Source organism: Dryobates pubescens, chromosome 16 (genome assembly GCF_014839835.1).
Source record: "Dryobates pubescens isolate bDryPub1 chromosome 16, bDryPub1.pri, whole genome shotgun sequence".
NCBI classification, from domain to species: Eukaryota; Metazoa; Chordata; class Aves; order Piciformes; family Picidae; genus Dryobates; species Dryobates pubescens.
The window spans coordinates 4,579,802-4,596,862 of record NC_071627.1 but is presented as its reverse complement, the minus strand read 5'-3'; the positions used below and the strand labels follow the sequence as shown (position 1 = coordinate 4,596,862).

Genomic DNA, 17,061 nt, shown 5'->3' with positions numbered 1-17,061 from the left:
CCTTGGTATATAAAGATGAAATAAATCATCAGACATATTTCTTGGAGCTTCTAATGTGTTTTAAATGGCCACAAGTTGTGGAGATTTTCCAGAGTGCACAGGACAAAAGCTTAGGCCAAGACTGTGGTTTACTTAGAGTGAGGGTGGGGAGGGGGAAGTTTGCCTCTTTTTGGTGGTATTGGGGTTTACAAATGAGGAAAAAATATCTGGCCATGGTTTCAGGGGAAAAAAACCACCAACAAAGCAAAGAAAAACCCACCCTCTGACACAACAAACCCACAGCTGCTGGAACTCTGTTCTTCTGCTAACTCTGTTCTGACCTAACTTCACCTCTACAGAATCAGTTATAAGGAAATAGAGAGTTTAAAGATATCTTTGCCATTTCCAGTGCTTTGTGCTCTCATGAGGTGGGATTCAAGGCTCCTCAAAACCCTCCAGTTCCAGAAGTGTTGCCTCACTCACCCAATGACCATCTCCCTTCTCTAAAGGCAGAAGTGGTAGCCCTGACAGCCTGCAGCTTGTTCTACAGATGACTTAAAGTAGCCTCAGGATTACAGAATGACAGAATTGTTTCAGCTGGAAAAGGCCTCTGAGCTCATCCAATCAGCAACCCAGCACCACCATGGCCACCAAATCATGGCCCCAAGTGCCACTGCCACAGGTTCCTTGAACACCTCCAGGGATGGGGACTCCTCTACCTGCCTGGGGACTCCACCACCTGCCTGGGCAGCCTGTTCCAATCCCTGACCAATCCTGCAGCAACCTAACCCTCCCCTGGCACAATTTCAGGCCATTTCCTCTCCCTCTATCACCTGAAACTAGGGAGAAGAGACCAACCCCCACCTGGCTCCAACCTCCTTTGAGGGAGCTGTAGAGAGCCTCCTCTGCTCCACACTGAACACCCCCAGCTCCCTCAGCTACTGCTCCCCAGCCCTGTTCTCCAGACCCTTCCCCAGCTTTCTTGCCCTTCTCTGGACCTGCTCCAGCTCCTCAATGTCCTTCTCACAGTGAGGGCCCAAAACTGAACCCAACATTCAAGGAGTCAAGCTGCTCTACAGATGGAGATTCCCAGCCCCACTCTGGGTCCTATCCCTGAGTTTCAACACTTATGAGGAAGAATTTCTCACTCAAGTCCAGCAAGAACTTCCCTTCCTCTCTATCACTGTAATGTCCATGAGGCAGCAGCAAACTACTGCTCAATTCCCCCCTTACTGGGTGTTGGGGGTTAGGGTTGGGTTTGGGTTTTTTTGTGAGGGGTTCCTTTTTTATGGGTGAGGTTGCTTTTTGTGAGGTTTTGGTGGTTTGCTTGTTCTTTTTCCAATCAGCTTTAACACCTCGCTGGAGGAGAACTTCCACCTCTCCGAAGGTGACCACCTCCTCTCTGGAGGTGTTCAAGGCCAGGCTGGATGAAGCCTTGAGCAAAGTGTCCTTGCCTGTGGCAGGGGGTTTGGAACTGGATGATCTTTAAGGTCCCTTTCAACCTAAACCAATCTATGAATCTATGGCTGTTGGTCCCAAGTTTTCAAAGAACCTAACCTAGCTCCATTTAGAAACCTGGGCTCCATACCCTGGATTGATAATACAAACAATATGCTGAACTAACTTTGTGCTAGATACTATGGTCCTCCTCTGGCAGGACTCCATGATCTCCAGAGGTCCCTTCCAACCCCTGTGTGATCCTGTGATCTGTTGATTCAGAACTGATGCTTTACAGTTGCAGGGCTTGGGGCTTCCATTCAGATTTTATCCAAAACCAAAAGCAAACATCTGGGACCAGCTTGAGGGAAGAAAAACTTGTTTATGAAACATTGTGGTGCCATAATGAATGGCCTCAGAAGGCTGAGAGCTCCAAAAATGACAGTATTCATCAGTATGAATTTGTATTCCACAGCTACCTTCTAACCAGGATCAAACTGGCATCTTGCCATGCTCTGACCAGGATCAAACTGGCATCTTGCCATGCTCTGACCAGGATCAAACTGGCATCTTGCCATGCTCTGCATTAGCTGGGGTTAATTTTTCTTGTAGGTTTTTCCCTTTTCAGCTAAGGTGAGATGCATTAAAGAGATTGACTGCCTTGGAGAGAAGCAGGATGTTGTTACAGAGAAGACAGCAACTCACTAATGCTAAATTCCCCAGGCAGATATATAATAAAATTAAAACAAAGCTGAAAGTGCAAATAGCAGCCCTGAAACAACAACTCAGCCCCCTTTGAAGGTTTTCCAGCTGGCATCTCTGGTTAGAAAAATCACTGACAGGCTGAGGGAGCTTGGAGAAGACTCCAGGGGGATCTTAGAGCTGCATTCCAATACCTGAAGGGAAACTACAGGAAGGATGGAGAGGGACTTTTCATAAGGGTGTCAAGAGACAGGACAAGGGAGAATGGTTTGAAGCTGAGGAAGAGTAGGTTTGGACTGGATCCTAAGAAGTTCTTCAGTATGAGGGTGGTAAGACTCTGGAATAGGTTGCCCAGAGTAGTTGTGGATGCTGCCTCCCTGGAGGTGTTTAAGGCAAGTATGAGGCCTTGAGTAACCAAGTCAAGTTGAGAGGTGTCCCTGCCCACATCAGGGAGGCTGGAGTAGATGATTTCTTTCCAACCTAAGCCATTCTGTGATTCTGTGTTTTGCTAGGATGATTTTACTTCACCAGGAGAAGAAATTCTTTCCAGTGAGGGTGGGGAGACACTGGCACAGGTTGCCCAGAGAGGCTGTGGCTGCCTCCTCCCTGGAGGTGTTCACACCAAGGTTGGATGAGGCCTTGAGCAACCTGGGCTGGTGGCAGGTGTCCCTGCCCATGGCAGGGGGTTTGAACTGGATGATCTTTAAGGTCCCTTCCAATCCAACCTATTCTATGATTCTGTGACTTATGCCTTGGCAGCGTAAGAAAGAAATGAAAAGGCACTACATGAGGTGTCAGGAGCCAGCAGGCTTGGACAAGCCCAGGGAGAGATGGAAGAAAAGGCAGATCAAAATGTGAAAATCACTCCTTTGGAGAAGAAAGAATCCAAAGAACAAAAATCTGTCTGTTTCCCTTAGAGATTGCTCAAAGACTCCAAATCTTTTCTTTACTGCTAAATGTTCCTCCTTGCTCTGATATTTCCTCTTCTTGTGTTTGTTAAATTTGCCTTCATTCTCCAAATGCCTCTGATGGCATCAAATCTTTGAGCTGCTGCCCTGCCCTGCCCTTTGCTTTGCCTCACAAATCTCAGCTGAGTATCTTAATTAGCCTGGTTGGTAATAAGTTGTCCATGGGACAGCAATGGGCCCTGGTGGCCAAGAAGGCAAATAAAACTTGCCCTCACACAACTTAAGCCTATTTCATCTCATCCTATCACTAATTACTTAGAATCATAGGATCACAGAATTGTTTGGAGCCATCTTTATCTTATCCACCTATTTTCTATCATAGAATTGTCTGTGTTGATAGGGACCTCCAAGGGTCATCCAGTCCAACTTCCTCTGCAGTCAGCAGGGACATCCTCAACTAGATCAGGTTGCAAAGAGCCCTGTCCAGCCTCACCTCAAATATCTCCAAGGATGGGGCCTCAACTACCTCCCTGGGCAGCCTTGAGAGAAGAGACCAACCCCAGCCTCACACCAGCTTCCTTTCAGGGAGCTGTAGAGAGCAATGAGGTCTTCCCACAGCCTCTTCTTCTCCAGACTGAACAAACTCAGCTCCCTCAGCCACTCCTCTTACAACATGCCCTCCAAACCCCTCACCAGCCTCATTGCTCTCCTGTTGTCCAACCTTCAACTTGTTCAGCTTAGTCAAACAAAGCCTAAGAAAAGTTGTGGTTGCTGCCTAAATGGTGAGGAAAGCCAGCCCCAAAGAGGGACCAGAACCCTGTACACCAAAAGGACACTGCCAGCACAAGAGCAAAGGTCTGCAAATTCCTAGCAAATAACTGTTGACAGGATGTCAGAAGAGGGTTTCAAAGCATTTGAGGAAGAATTTCCCATGAACATGACCTGGTGAATTTTGCAGCTGAACTGAGTATTTGCACAATTTCAGTTCATTATGAATCTTTGCGTGTGGAGAGTTGAGATGGTTCAGGTGGCTGATACAGGACAGCACTTGGACTTGATCCAAAGTGTGTTTTCTTGTTCTGTGCTCTCCTACAAGGATTACTACTCACACCTACCCTCCCCTCAACCCAAGCCACCATCCAATCTCGTCCTTCCCCTGTCCAACCCACCATCAGGAGTAGTCAGCATGGATTTGCCAAAGGGAAATCACGCTTGACTGATCTGATAGCACTCTGCGATGCTGTAATTAAATGGTTAGATGAAGGGAGAGCAGCAGATGTAGATTACTTTGACCTTGGTAAGGCTTTTGACACTGCCTCTCATAACATCCTTGTGAGCAGGTTCAGGAGGTGTGGGACAGGAGAGCAGACAGTGAGATGGATCAGGAACTGGTTACACAATGGAATGCAAAGTGTAGTGGTCAGTGGTGCCAGGTCCAGCTGGAGAGCTGTGACCAGTGGAGTCCCCCAGGGACCAGTGCTGGGTCTGGTCCTGTTCAATCTCTTCATCAATGACATTGATGAGGGGACAGACAGACAGTCTGCTCAGCAAGTTTGCTGGTGATACCAAACTGGGAGGCTTGGCTGAGACACCTGAAGGCTGTGAAGCCTTTCAGAGACTTGGGCAGATTGAGAGCTGGGCAGAGAGGAACCTACTGAGGCTCAACCAGGATGAGTGCAGAGTCCTGCAGCTGGGCAGGAAGAATAAGCTGCAGCAGGACAGGCTGGGAGGTGATCTGCTGGAGAGCAGCCCTGTGGAGAAGGACCTGAGAGTGCTGGTGGGCAGCAAGTTCTGCATGGGAGAGCAGTGTGCCCTGGTGGCCAAGAAGGCCAATGGGGTCCTGGGCTGCATTCAGAGGAGTGTGGCCAGCAGAGCCAGGGAGGTTCTCCTCCCCCTCTACTCTGCCCTGGTGAGACCTCACCTGAAATATTGCACCCAGCTTTGGGCTCCCCAGCTCAAGAGGGACAAGAATCTGCTGGAGAGAGTCCAAGGAAAGGTTACAAAGATGCTGAAGGGACTGGAGCACTGCCTGGTGAGGAGAGGCTGAGGGACCTGAGGGTGTTTAGTCTGAAGAGAAGAAGACTTAGAGGGGATTTAATAAATGTTTATAAATACCTGAGGGCTGGGGGTCAAGAGGGAGGGGACAGTTTCTGCTCAGTTGCACCCTGAGTGGACAAGGACAAGGGGCAACAGATGGAAACTCCAGCACAGGAGGTTCCACCTCAACAGGAGGATGAACTTTTTCACTGTGAGGGTCACAGACCCCTGGAGCAGGCTGCCCAGAGAGGTTGTGGAGTCTCCTTCTCTGCAGACTTTCCAGCCCTGTCTGGATGTGTTCCTGTGTGACCTGTGCTGGATTCTATGGTCCTGCTCTAGCAGGGGGGTTGGACTTGATGATCTCTGGAGGTCCCTTCCAACTCCTAACATCCTGTGAGCTGTGATCCCTGCCTTATGCATCTCCAAATAGTGACACTGCTCTCCACATCCCCTCAAGCCCTTTCAATCTACTCCTTCTGCCACTCTCTCTTCCTCTCTCTCCGAAAACACTCCACAGCAGGTATCAGACAAGCAGAGTTTCAGACCAGGCTTTAATGGACATGCTGTTCTTTAGTTGAACGCTGGAGCTGCATCCATCATTGCAAAAGGTAACAGAAGTGGGCAGAAAGAGGGAAATCTGCAGCAGTTTCCCTGGCTGAACTTTCTTTCATCATCTCTCTTTCTATGATTTTCTTGGCCTGACCCCAAGAGTCATTTCTGCAGCTAAGAATCACAGAACCACAGAGTGGTAGGGGTTGGAAGGGACCACTGGAGATCATCCAGGCCAACCCCCACGCCAAAGCAGGATCATGTGTGTGTGTCGTGTGACCTAGGGCAGGTCACACAGGAACACATCCACATAGGTTTTAAAAGTCTCCAGAGACTCCACAACCTCTCTGGGCAGCCTTCTCCAGAGCTTCAGCAACCTCACAATGAAGAAGTTTCTCTTCATGTTGAGGTGGAACCTCCTGGGTTCCAGCTTGTAACCATTGTTCCTTGTCCTATCACTGGGCGACTCGTATCACTTGTCCTATTACCAAACAGAGCCTGGCACCTTAATCCTGACACCCAGGCCTCAGATATTGATACACATTGATCAGATCCCCTCTCAGCCTTCTCTTCTCCAGACTAAACAGCCCCAGGGCTCTCAGACTTTCTTCACAGGAGAGATGTTCCTGTCCCTTATTCATTCTCATAGCCTCTGTAGGACTCTTTCCAGCAGATGTCTGGCTCTCTTGAACTGGGGAGCCCAAAACTGGATACAGTAATCCAGGTGTGGTCTCACCAGGGCAAAGAGGAGGGGCAGGAAAACATCTGCCTTCACAACTGCATTCTTACAGTGTGGGCATAAGACTGCTGGTTCTGGGCAGCATAGAGAGAAAAAATGGGGAAGGTGCTTCACCCTTCCTCTACTTTGCCCTAGTGAGGCCCCACCTGGAATATTGAATCCAGTTCTGGGCTCCCTAGTTCAAGAGGGACAGGGATCTACTGAAGAGAGTCCAGAGGAGGGCTGCAAGGATGCTGAAGGCACTGAAGCACTGCCTGATAAAGAGAGGCTGAGAGCCCTGGGGCTCTTTAGTCTGGAAAGGAGAAGGCTGAGAGGGGATCTGATCAATATCTGAGAGCTGGGGGTCAGGAAGGAAGGGAAAGGGATAGCCTCTGCTCAGTTGCACCCTGAGTGGATAAGGACAAGGGGCAACAGATGGAAACTCCGGCACAGGAGGTTCCACCTCAACAGGAGGATGAACTTCTTCACTGTGAGGGTCACAGACCCCTGAAGCAGGCTGCCCAGAGAGGTTGTGGAGTCTCCTTCTCTGCAGACTTTCCAGCCCTGTCTGGATGTGTTCCTGTGTGACCTGTGCTGGATTCTCTGAACCTGCTCTGGCAGGGAGGTTGGACTTGATGATCTCCAGTGGTCCCTTCCAACCCCTAACATCCTGTGAGCTGTGATCCTTGTACCTGGCTCTGCTGTGGGGCCTGCTCCCATCAGAATGAGATGCAGGGAGGGTTACTCTCATGGCTGGTCTTGACTTGTGCAGGCAAGCCACTGATGCTTCGCCTGCAGCAGCACAGCCTGGCTTGCACAGCATTGTCTCCATGTAAATGGATCCATTTTTGTCCCTGCAGATGCACGCCACGCTGCACTAAATCATTCCACTCCTGTTACAATTCAGCAAGAAGCATTCCCCATTGCAGGGCTGGAGTCTATTTTTGGATGTAACCTAAATATTGAATGTCGAGTCACAGGGAGGTCACTACGCTGTGCACACACAGATCTTACAGGCCTGTTGAGGAGCACAATGCCCAACACAAGCAAACAAAAGAGCTGCAGCAATCCACGGCCACATTGTGGTCCCAGAAATACTCTGTGAGCTACTGCTTGCTGCAGTGATTCATAGAATGGTTTAGGTTGGAAAGGACCTTAAAGACCTTCCAGTTTCAAGCCTCTGCCATTAGCAGGGATACCTTCCACTAGCCCAGGTTGCCCAAGGCCTCATCCAACCTTGCCCTTGAGCACCTTTCCTCCAGGGAGGGGGCATCCAAAACCGCCCTGCACAATGTGTTGCAGCGTCTCACCAACCTCATTGGAAAGAATTCCTTCCTAATCTCCAGTCTAAATCTGCCCTCCTCAAGCTCAAAGTTGCTCCCTCTCATCCTGACACTCCCAGCCTTTGTCCAAAGTCCCTCCCCAGCCCTCCTGAAGCCCCTTCAGGTACTGGAAGGCTGCTCTGAGGTCTCCCTGGAGCCTTCTCCAGGCTGAACAGCCTCAACGATTGTAATCTGTCCCCATAGGGAAGGTGCTCCAGCCTTCTGATCATCACTGTGGCCTCCTCTGGATCTGCTAGAGTAGCTCCTTGTACCTCTTATGCTGAGGGCACCAGAACTGGACATTCCAGGTCTCACAAGGGCAGTTAACATTCCCAAGGTACACCAATGCTTTAGGCAGAAATTCTCCTCCATAATCTGCCACTGCTTTCCTCCTGGACTCCACAATTTTCTGCTGAAAGACACTGGTGCTCCTGATTTTGTCACATTTATTCCACACTCCCTGCTTTGCACAGTGAGAGGCCCCTGAGGCATGCAACCTTGTGCCACCACAGAGAACAGAACTTACAGGTGATTGTGACTTTGAGTAAATGCTGGTAAAGCACCAATGGGATTCTCCCCAGCAGTAACTTGTCTCCAGTACCCCTTGTTACCCATTACACCATGCCTGTCTAACCTGGGTTCCTACATTTGCCCTAAAAACACCTGGAGCAGCTCTTACCTCTGAGCACTGGTCTGGACAGAGCCAACAGCGGTTAGTTACCATTGGCATACAAAAGAAATCTGACAGCCTGCAGGCAAAACACCTCAAAACTTCACAAAACTACCCAAATATACCCACAGCACCTATTAAAAATTATAGTCAGAGTTGTTTTGCATATAAGAAAACTGAATCTTGGACAAGTGACACAGCAACACCCAGCAGATCGCACCTGCAGACATGTCCCACCTGGCAGCCCTACCCTGGGATCGAAGGAAGGTATTTTCTCCCCCATCACACTGCTGAGAAGAAACCAGCTTGGTGGGAGGCTTCGGAGAGAATTATTTTAGGTTGGCAAAGGCTATGGATTGTTTGGAAAGAGAGATGAGCACTATGGATTGTGCATCCTAAAGTGATGTTGGGTATGGAATTCCCGCTGGTCCACCCCAGACTTACCCTGGCCACTGTGAACCAACACCTTGAGTAAGCAAAACTATTCACATGTTGGGAATGGAGCAGGAGGACAAGGGAATGAAAGGGGAGGGGAGGGGGAGGGGAGGGGAGGGGAGGGGAGGGGAGGGGAGGGGAGGGGAGGGGAGGGGAGGGGAGGGGAGGGGAGGGGAGGGGAGGGGAGGGGAGGGGGAGGAAAAGGAAAAAGATCAAAGACCCCACAGAGTGTAGATTGGATTAGAAGCTTGCAGTCCATTATCCTGCCTCTACTTAGCTAACTGCAGACAATGGGTCAGCTTGCAAGGTCCTTAGTTCTCACATTTTCTTTGCAATATTTACTTCTCACTTCTCTCTCCTTTACCTTCAGTTATGTCTGAAGGTTCTAAATATTTGGGGGGGGGGAGGGGTGAAATAATCTTTTTTTGTCATCCCATAACCAAATTTCCCCCCCAGAGAGCTTGGTTTTAGGAACGATATACAAGGAACTGAAGTTTCCATCAGGTGCCATGAGATGACACCTGCTCTCCTGGCAACGCCCTCAGTACCTCCTTCCACAGTGACAGAAACCCAATGTAGACACAAGGCCACGTGCCTGGGAGAGAACAGTGAAAGGCAGCAGTACTTACCACGAGGACAGCGCTCAACCGATCGCTTTGGACCTGCTGCACCTGGATGCAGGGTCCTGGCACTTGTAACCTTGAGCCACTGGGACCGTTCCCAGCATCACCGTTTGGGATGTTGCCATTTGGCCCAAGACCAACAGCTGCCCTGTACAGATAAGTGTGAGTCAGTTTACCCACGCCAGCGACCTCCAGCACATCCGGGGGGAGGTGGGAGCTGGGCAGCATGCGCACACTGTAGCAATACTTCCCATACGCATCCGCTGGGCGACAGCAGCCGCAGGTCTGGCAGCGGCAGAGCCGCACGGCGGCAAAAAAGAGGAGGAACGCCGCAAAGACGAAGGAGACGCAGGCCAGGGAGGCGATCAGGTAGATGTTTGTGGTGTTGAGCAGCGGCGGGGGCTGCCCGTTGTCATCGAAGTCAGGCAGCACCTGGGGCAGGGTGTCAGCCAGCAGGATGCCCACCGTTAGGGTGGAGGAGAGCGGCGGCTCCCCGTGGTCCTGCACCACCACCACCACCTTGTGCTTGAGGAAATCGGTGGAGCGCATGGAGCGTGCGGTCCGCAGCTCACCAGTGTGGGGTGACAGGTGGAACAGGGTGGAGTCAGAGGAGTAGGTCAGGTGATAGGAGAGCCAAGCGTTCTGTGCATTGTCCTCGTCATCTGCCACCACTTTGGTGACCAGGTAATCCTCATCAGCCAGGCGGGGCACAACTTCAACGGCCACGGAGCCATTCTGGCTGCTGGGGTAGAGGATGGCCGGGGCGTTGTCATTCTGGTCTGAGATGTAAACATTCACAGTTATGGCAGCACTCAAAGCTGGGGACCCATTGTCCTTGGCTTCCACTTGGAAATAGAAGCTCTTCAGCTGCTCAAAGTCAAAGGCACGTTTTGCATAGATGCTCCCATTGGCCACACTCACAGACAAAAGGTTGGCCAAGGGACTGCCCGCAACGGTGGAATTCCTGAGCATGTAAGAGACCCTTCCGTTCTCCCCGGTATCAGGATCAGATGCTGAGACCTGGTAAAGAAAAGCACCAAGTGGATTGTTCTCCTCCACAAACACGTCGCAGCTGTCAGCACTGAAGACTGGAGGATTGTCGTTGACATCAGAAATCTGCACCCAAAGCGTCTTCTGAGTGGTGATGGGTGGAGAGCCCAAGTCCGTGGCAGTGATGGTGATGTTGTAGTCACTGATCAGCTCTCGGTCCAGAAGCCCACTGGTGACCAGGCTGTAGTAGTTTTCAAGGGAAGGCTTTAACTGGAAGGGAAGGTCCTCAGGGATCTGGCAGGTAATTTTCCCATTCTCCCCAGGGTCCTTATCCAAAATACTTAGCAGAGCTATCACTGTGCCAGGAACTGCATCCTCAGGAATGGGACTGGAAAGGGATGTAACCGTTATCTCTGGGCCATGATTGTTCACGTCAGTGATTTCCACCAGCAGCTTGGCTGTGCTGGACATGCCAAACGCTCCGTTATCCCTCGCTTCAATAAGCAGCTCGAGGAGAGGTCTCTGAACAGCTAAAACGCCGTTGACTGTCACCTCCCCGGTGTGGGGGTGAATTAAGAACATTCGCTGCAGATCAGCAGAAGTAGTATTGCTAAAGGAATACCTGATCTCTCCATTTGGACCTTCATCCAAGTCCGTGGCGTGCACTTGCACCACCAAAGTGCCACTGGGGGAGTTTTCCAGGACACTGGCCCTGTAGACCGAGTGCTCAAATTCTGGGGCATTATCATTGGTATCCAGCACAGTCACAACCACCGAGACCTCGCCAGACTTTGGAGGATCCCCACCGTCTTTGGCTGTAAGGACAAGCCTGTGAGTGGCTTGCTGCTCCCTGTCTAAGGCTTTTTTCAGCACCAATTCAGGATATTTACTCCCATCCCCACGTGTCTGCATTTCCAAATGGAAATGTCCGTCGGAGCTCAGAGTGTAATTCTGGACGCTGTTGGTACCTTCATCAAGATCCTGGGCGTTGGGGAGCGCGAACCGTGCCCCGGGTGAGAGGAACTCAGGCATACTTATGTGATATTCACTTAAGGGGAAGATGGGGGAGTTGTCATTTACATCCAAGACTTTAAATTCCATCCTGTAAAGCTCCAGAGGGTTTTCTAACACAAGTTCATAATTCAGAAGACAGACAGACTTCAACTCGCAAAGCTGCTCTCTGTCTATGGGCTCGTTAACAGACAAAGCCCCCGTGCTGGCATTGATATTAAAATATTGCTTACTTGAACCGGTGAGCATGCGAAATTTCCGAGCTGCCAGGGTAGCTGCCTCTAGCCCTAAGTCCTTCGCTATGTTCCCCACCGGCGCTCCGTGCTCCGTCTCCTCAGCGATGGAATACACCACTTGCCCGTCCACGGTGCAGCAAATAAGGCAGAAGACCATCCAGTAGACCCGCATTCTTCCTCCCCTGGCTCAGCTCCCCGCAGACCAGCTCAGCAGGACCATAATCCAGAATTCCACCAGTTCCCCCCACTCCCAACAAGAAGTTCCCAGCGCGGGGGGAACGGGCGACCGCGGGATGCAGCAGCAGGGCGGCGAGGAGAGAAGTTTGTGGGTGCTGGCGCGGGGAGCGCCGGAGCTCCGCCGGGGCTCCGCGGCGGCTCCCCCGCCGCCGCCGCTCGCTCTGACCGGCGCCGGGGCTCTGAGGAGAGCGGGGCCGCCGCTCCGGTCACACCGAGCGGCGGCCGCGCCCCCTGCAGGCGGCGGCGGCAACTGCGCCGCCGAGGGAGGGGGATGCTCTTCCCCCCCGCTGCTGCCGACCCGCCGGACGGTGACTGCTTCTCCTCTCCCGCCACTCTTTCTTTTTTTTTTTCCCCCCCCTCTCTTTTTTAACCCCTTGACGCAGATCGGCGGCGGCGGCGTGGGGAGCTCCGGGCCCCCGAGTCTGCGGCACGGATGTGTTTCGATGAAGGGGAGATGCGAAGCAGCCCCCGCCGCCTTCTCTCTCCCCGCCTGTGCTCCCTGCAGGAGAGACAGCGAGAGGATGCGCTGCCGCCGCTGCCAGGATTCGGCGGTGGAGGGGAAACGCCGATGAGAAGTGACAGGCATCGGCTAAACATGGGTCAGCACAGTCCAGGCACGCTCCAACTGAGCACAACATTTCCCAGAGGGGTTTTAAGAGCACAATTAGAGGAGGCAGTCGACTCTATCCCAGTTCAACTTATTAAAAAAATAATAATAAAATAAAAGGAAGGAGGGAAAAAGAAGAGGAGGAAAAAATGAAAGAAAATGAAAAGGGGGGGGGAAAGGGAAATAAAAACGAGGATTACAAGGAAAAGAGAAAAGGAAATTAAAGAAAATAGAATAAAACAGGAAAAGAGAGGGAAAATATTAAAAAGGTATTAAAAGGAGGGGGAGAGGAAAAGCTTCTTTTCTGCTTCTCCTTCAAACAAGGTAAATCAGCACAGATTATCAGAGACAAGAAGGGTCTCTCCTCTGACAGTCCCCAGTCAGATTCCCCGCAGCCACAGACGAGCTCCCATCCAAGCAGGATGGGGCTGACTCGAGTGGGCGGGAAGAAACAGGAGGCTGCAGCGGTCGAATTACATGCAGAGAAATAAAATTCGGCGCCAGAGGTGGTCTTGTATTTAGGACATGCCCAGGAACCAGGAGACGAGCTCCCAAAAGGCTCTACTCCCCGACTTTCTGCACAGTTAGCAACTGGCCCCAAAACAGGTGAGAGAGGGCAGAAAACTTTTCAATATCTCCTGGATTGACCTTCGGCGACAATTTACAGAGGAGAGCCTCCAGCTCTGGCAAGCCCTCCGGTCTTCTCCATTTAACAGCTTTCTTCTGCGAGAAGGTATTGTCATGAGATACTTGATCGATTAAAAGCAAGAGGCTATAAACGTGTGAAAGAGTCAGTTTTTTAACCCTTCCTGTGTTCATTGTGGGGTTTATGCACCTAAGAATTTCCCACCAGGTGAAAAAAAACAAACCCCACCATTTCAACTGCACATAGTATCAAGAATTTTCAAGAAAGAGGGGGGAAATGGAGCACAGCCCAAAAATGTACATTAAAGGCGCGGGGGGGGGGGAATAATCGATAGCTTTCTTTGCTTTCTCAAACTCAGCAAAACCTCCCAGTGAGGCTTTTATCCTGCCCGCACTGGAGCAAGCCTTTTCAGTCCCAGCACAACAATCTGCGGCTATTAGGATTTGGGTTTTCATTCCAGCTGTTCATGGCAGTACCTGAATGCGTTTTACTTCTACTGCGTAAGTTAGAGCGGGGGGTGGAGCGGGGAGTGTTGGGTCTGAGTGCAGGAGCTGTGGAGCTCGTTTGTAACCGCCTTAATTCACACATTGTGTAAATTTGCTCAGTGGACCATTACACACAGTGTGAGCATTCACAGTACGCCGTTTATCTTGTTTGGAGTCGGTTTTTTCGTGATTCCTAACTGCAGAAACCCCCAGTTCCCACCTCGTCACCATAAAATTGTTGATCCAGATCCCCCTGCCCCAGATTCACCCTAGATTCCTCGTCTGCCAAGATACGGATGTCATCTACAACATGTGAAAAAGTCGCTAGTTGCAGTGCTTAGCATTGCAAACACCCTGACCCCACCACTGAACACCCACTGGAGTCACAGCAAAGACTGAAACAACGACAAACCCCAAATCCCAATTCTGTCGCCTGGGAAGGGCAGCAGGTGTTGGCATCCCAGACTCACGCACACGTTAAGCACACAGACTCTACTCACCAAGGGCTAGGTTTGCAACAAAGCAACCCAAGAATTTCAGATCTGAGATGCTCCCGTCGACAGAGAACCAACTCGAAGGCAGATCTCCTCTAAATCTTAGTATTGGAATAATATTGCCTGAAACACCATCAGCACAGAAACGGATGAACAAATAGCCAAAATCAGTCAAAATAGTTTGCCTTTTTCCAAGATGTAGAAGTATGTGTCAGCCTACTGCCAGCTTTTAGCTTTAATTAACTCATTTACTACTCATTTATCATCAAAATAACCTCTTCAGCTTTCTGCTACAGCTCTTAAATTTTGTATTGTTGCCTAACGCTTGTTGGCAGTGGTCTAAAGGAACTCATCTTCGATTCCCTTTCTATTTGATAACATTTTAAAACCTCACAACCCTTCTTTAATACTTCGGCATCCCTTGTCCAAATGTCATTTCCCACACTCTGCTGCGGACAGCATGTTCCCAGCCGTCAGGTAGTTTCATTCACGCTGGTTTATTGCCAGCACCATCTCAACACCCAGCTCCCACCACACCGGACAGGATACACATTGCTCAGGTAGACAGCTCCGGGTCACGGCCAAAACTCAGTGCTCGGCGATATTCAATACCCAGGGCCAGTTACCACCACATAGCCACTCCTGCCGCGGAGGGAGTAGCACTGTGGAGGCAGAATCCAGCCCTGGTGTATGTGTCAATGTCTCCATTCTCAAAAACCTCCTCTTCATCTCAAGTCATTTATTCCAATTACGTGATTCGCACATCTATTAGCGGTATTAAACACCCCTAATGCAGACACTTCCCTTGGTATCACAACAAATAATGTAACGTTAACTCATTTCTAAACTTGATTTTACCCGAGTCGCCGATGAATTCAGCTTTCACGAGGTCCCGAGGGCGTAGTGCGAGACCTCTGAGGATACACCTACTCACAACCCTTCTCATCACCTCCCGCTTCCCGACGTGCTCATAAAGCACTTCTTCCACGTCCATCCGCCCGACAGGCATCTCCTCAGAGCCCCAGGCATCCCTTATATGTTCTTTCTCCCACCCCGTCTTATATTTTCAGTCAGTAATCTCCTTTTCTGGCAAGAGGATGACATTAATTCAGCCATGCACTTCGTGCTGGGAACGATGTTACTGTCCAGAAGAAACTGCTAGAGAATCATAGAATGGCTTCACTTGGAAGGGACCTTAAAGATCATCTAGTTCCAACCCCCTACATAGGCAGGGACTACACCCCCCACTACACCAGGCTGCTCAAAGCCTGATCTAGCCTGGTCTTAAACACTTTCAGCAATGAGGTGTCCACAACTCTGGACAACTCGGTTTAGTGTCTCACCACCCTCATAGTAAAGAATTTCCTCCTAATGTCCAATCTAAATCCACTTCGAAACCACTGTCCCTTGTCCTGTCACCACAGACCGTTATAAATAGCGAAAAGCAAAAGGCAAATAATAAACCCGAATCACTTCGGAGCTGCAGAATACACGGCTGCACCACGCGAATGGCCATCAGCGATGGCCATCAGGCACGTCATCAGCTACGTCAGTGATAGTTTTAAGGCGCCGTCTCCGCGGAAAATACGTGAAAAGCAGCGAAGACGCCGACAGGTGTCTTTGGCAGAGTTTTGCAGGACACGTCCTGCTTGGGAAAATCCCAAAGACGCTCACCAGAAACGGAGGGACGCAGAGCAGAACCCATCGGGAGACAGCAGAATCAGCTGGACCCGTTCAGAGAAGCAGAGCCCTGCGGTTTCTCCTCTACGGGGAACCGACGAGCTGCCGCAGCGGCAGCTGTTCCCGGACGGACCGGCAGCCCCAGCCCTCATTTTCCCCCCAAGGAAATCAGCACCTGAAAGGCTCGTACACCGACGAGAACCCGACACGAGAAAGGATTTGCCTACGGACTGAAGAAGACGGAGCCCCTCCTCGGATAGAGTCTAAACCGCCATCGCGGAGCCGCCGGCGGAGGAGCAGAGACTCCGTTACCGCCCTTCGCTTGTGGGCTGCTCCGGGCAGAGATGAGAGCAAGAACAGTGGTACCGACACACGGGACTCCTATCGCTCGGGACCCGGCGTGACAGGCAGCCCGCACTGTCTCCCGTGGGTCCTATCGTCCCGTCCCCCCCCACATACACACCCCTCCCCTGGCGGAAGGAGCGGACAAAGCAGCTCTGGTGCTGGCACAGCTCTGGGATGATCCGCTGCTGTTCTCGCAGCTCCGATCCCGCATTCCCCCCTCCTCCTCCTCCCCGAACCCGTGGAGGCAGCCTGTGCCCCCGGCAAGGCAGACAGAGATGCCAGGATGCCCTTCAGCAAAGCCACGGAAGCTCGCAGATACCGCGTGGGGACAGAGGGAGCGGAGATGACTAAAAGGAGCCCGGGAGGACAATCCCGTACGTAGATGATTTCTAGATTTCGGCGAACCCCACTAAAGTCCTCATTCCCCATATCAAGCGGCAGAAACACGGAGCCACGACATGCTGTTCGTTACATCGCAGGCAAGAACTCATTTCTTGAACGCGGGGGCATAGATTGGTCTCTTCGCCCGCAGTTACAGACCATTGCACTTGGAAGAAGCTGATGAGGGGGACACCAGCGACAGCGGATTACGGGAGACCAGACCCGCTCTTGTCGCAGAGCAGCTCCTACCAGCTCGCACAACTCCCCCAGCAGCCTTGCCGGGCATTTCCCTGCCTGTAAAATCTCCTGTTGTGAGGGTGCAAAGCAGCCTCCGACCAGCACGGCGACGCGGGCGCAGCAGCCGCTGCTCCGCTCCTCCCCGCGCTCCTCCCCGCTCCCACTGAAACGCTCCACAGCGCGCCCAGCCGTCAGCCCAGATTCGGCCACATTCACACAGCGCCTGGTGACGTCGCTGCTTGTCAGCATCATCCTCCAGAACAACGTGCGGGAGGAATGAGAGATTGTTCTGGCGGCAGCTGACAGCCCTGCGCAAACGCGCTCTCTTTTAG

The 17,061-nt window shown here is 51.4% G+C and overlaps 1 protein-coding gene across 3 annotated transcripts in view; it reads right to left on the bottom strand.

The window, feature by feature from the left end:
• Nucleotides 1-17,061, bottom strand: part of LOC104304271 (protocadherin alpha-C2) — a 212,461-nt gene that overhangs the window by 101,739 nt on the left and 93,661 nt on the right. The window contains exon 1 of one of the 3 annotated variants that reach the window (XM_054168628.1): nucleotides 9,387-11,903. The exons of the other annotated variants lie outside the window; for them this stretch is intronic. Coding sequence (XP_054024603.1) covers nucleotides 9,387-11,789 — 2,403 coding nt within the window. The 5' untranslated portion in view covers nucleotides 11,790-11,903. Of the gene's footprint in view, nucleotides 1-9,386; nucleotides 11,904-17,061 lie in introns of those variants that run through there. 3 annotated transcript variants of the gene reach the window in all.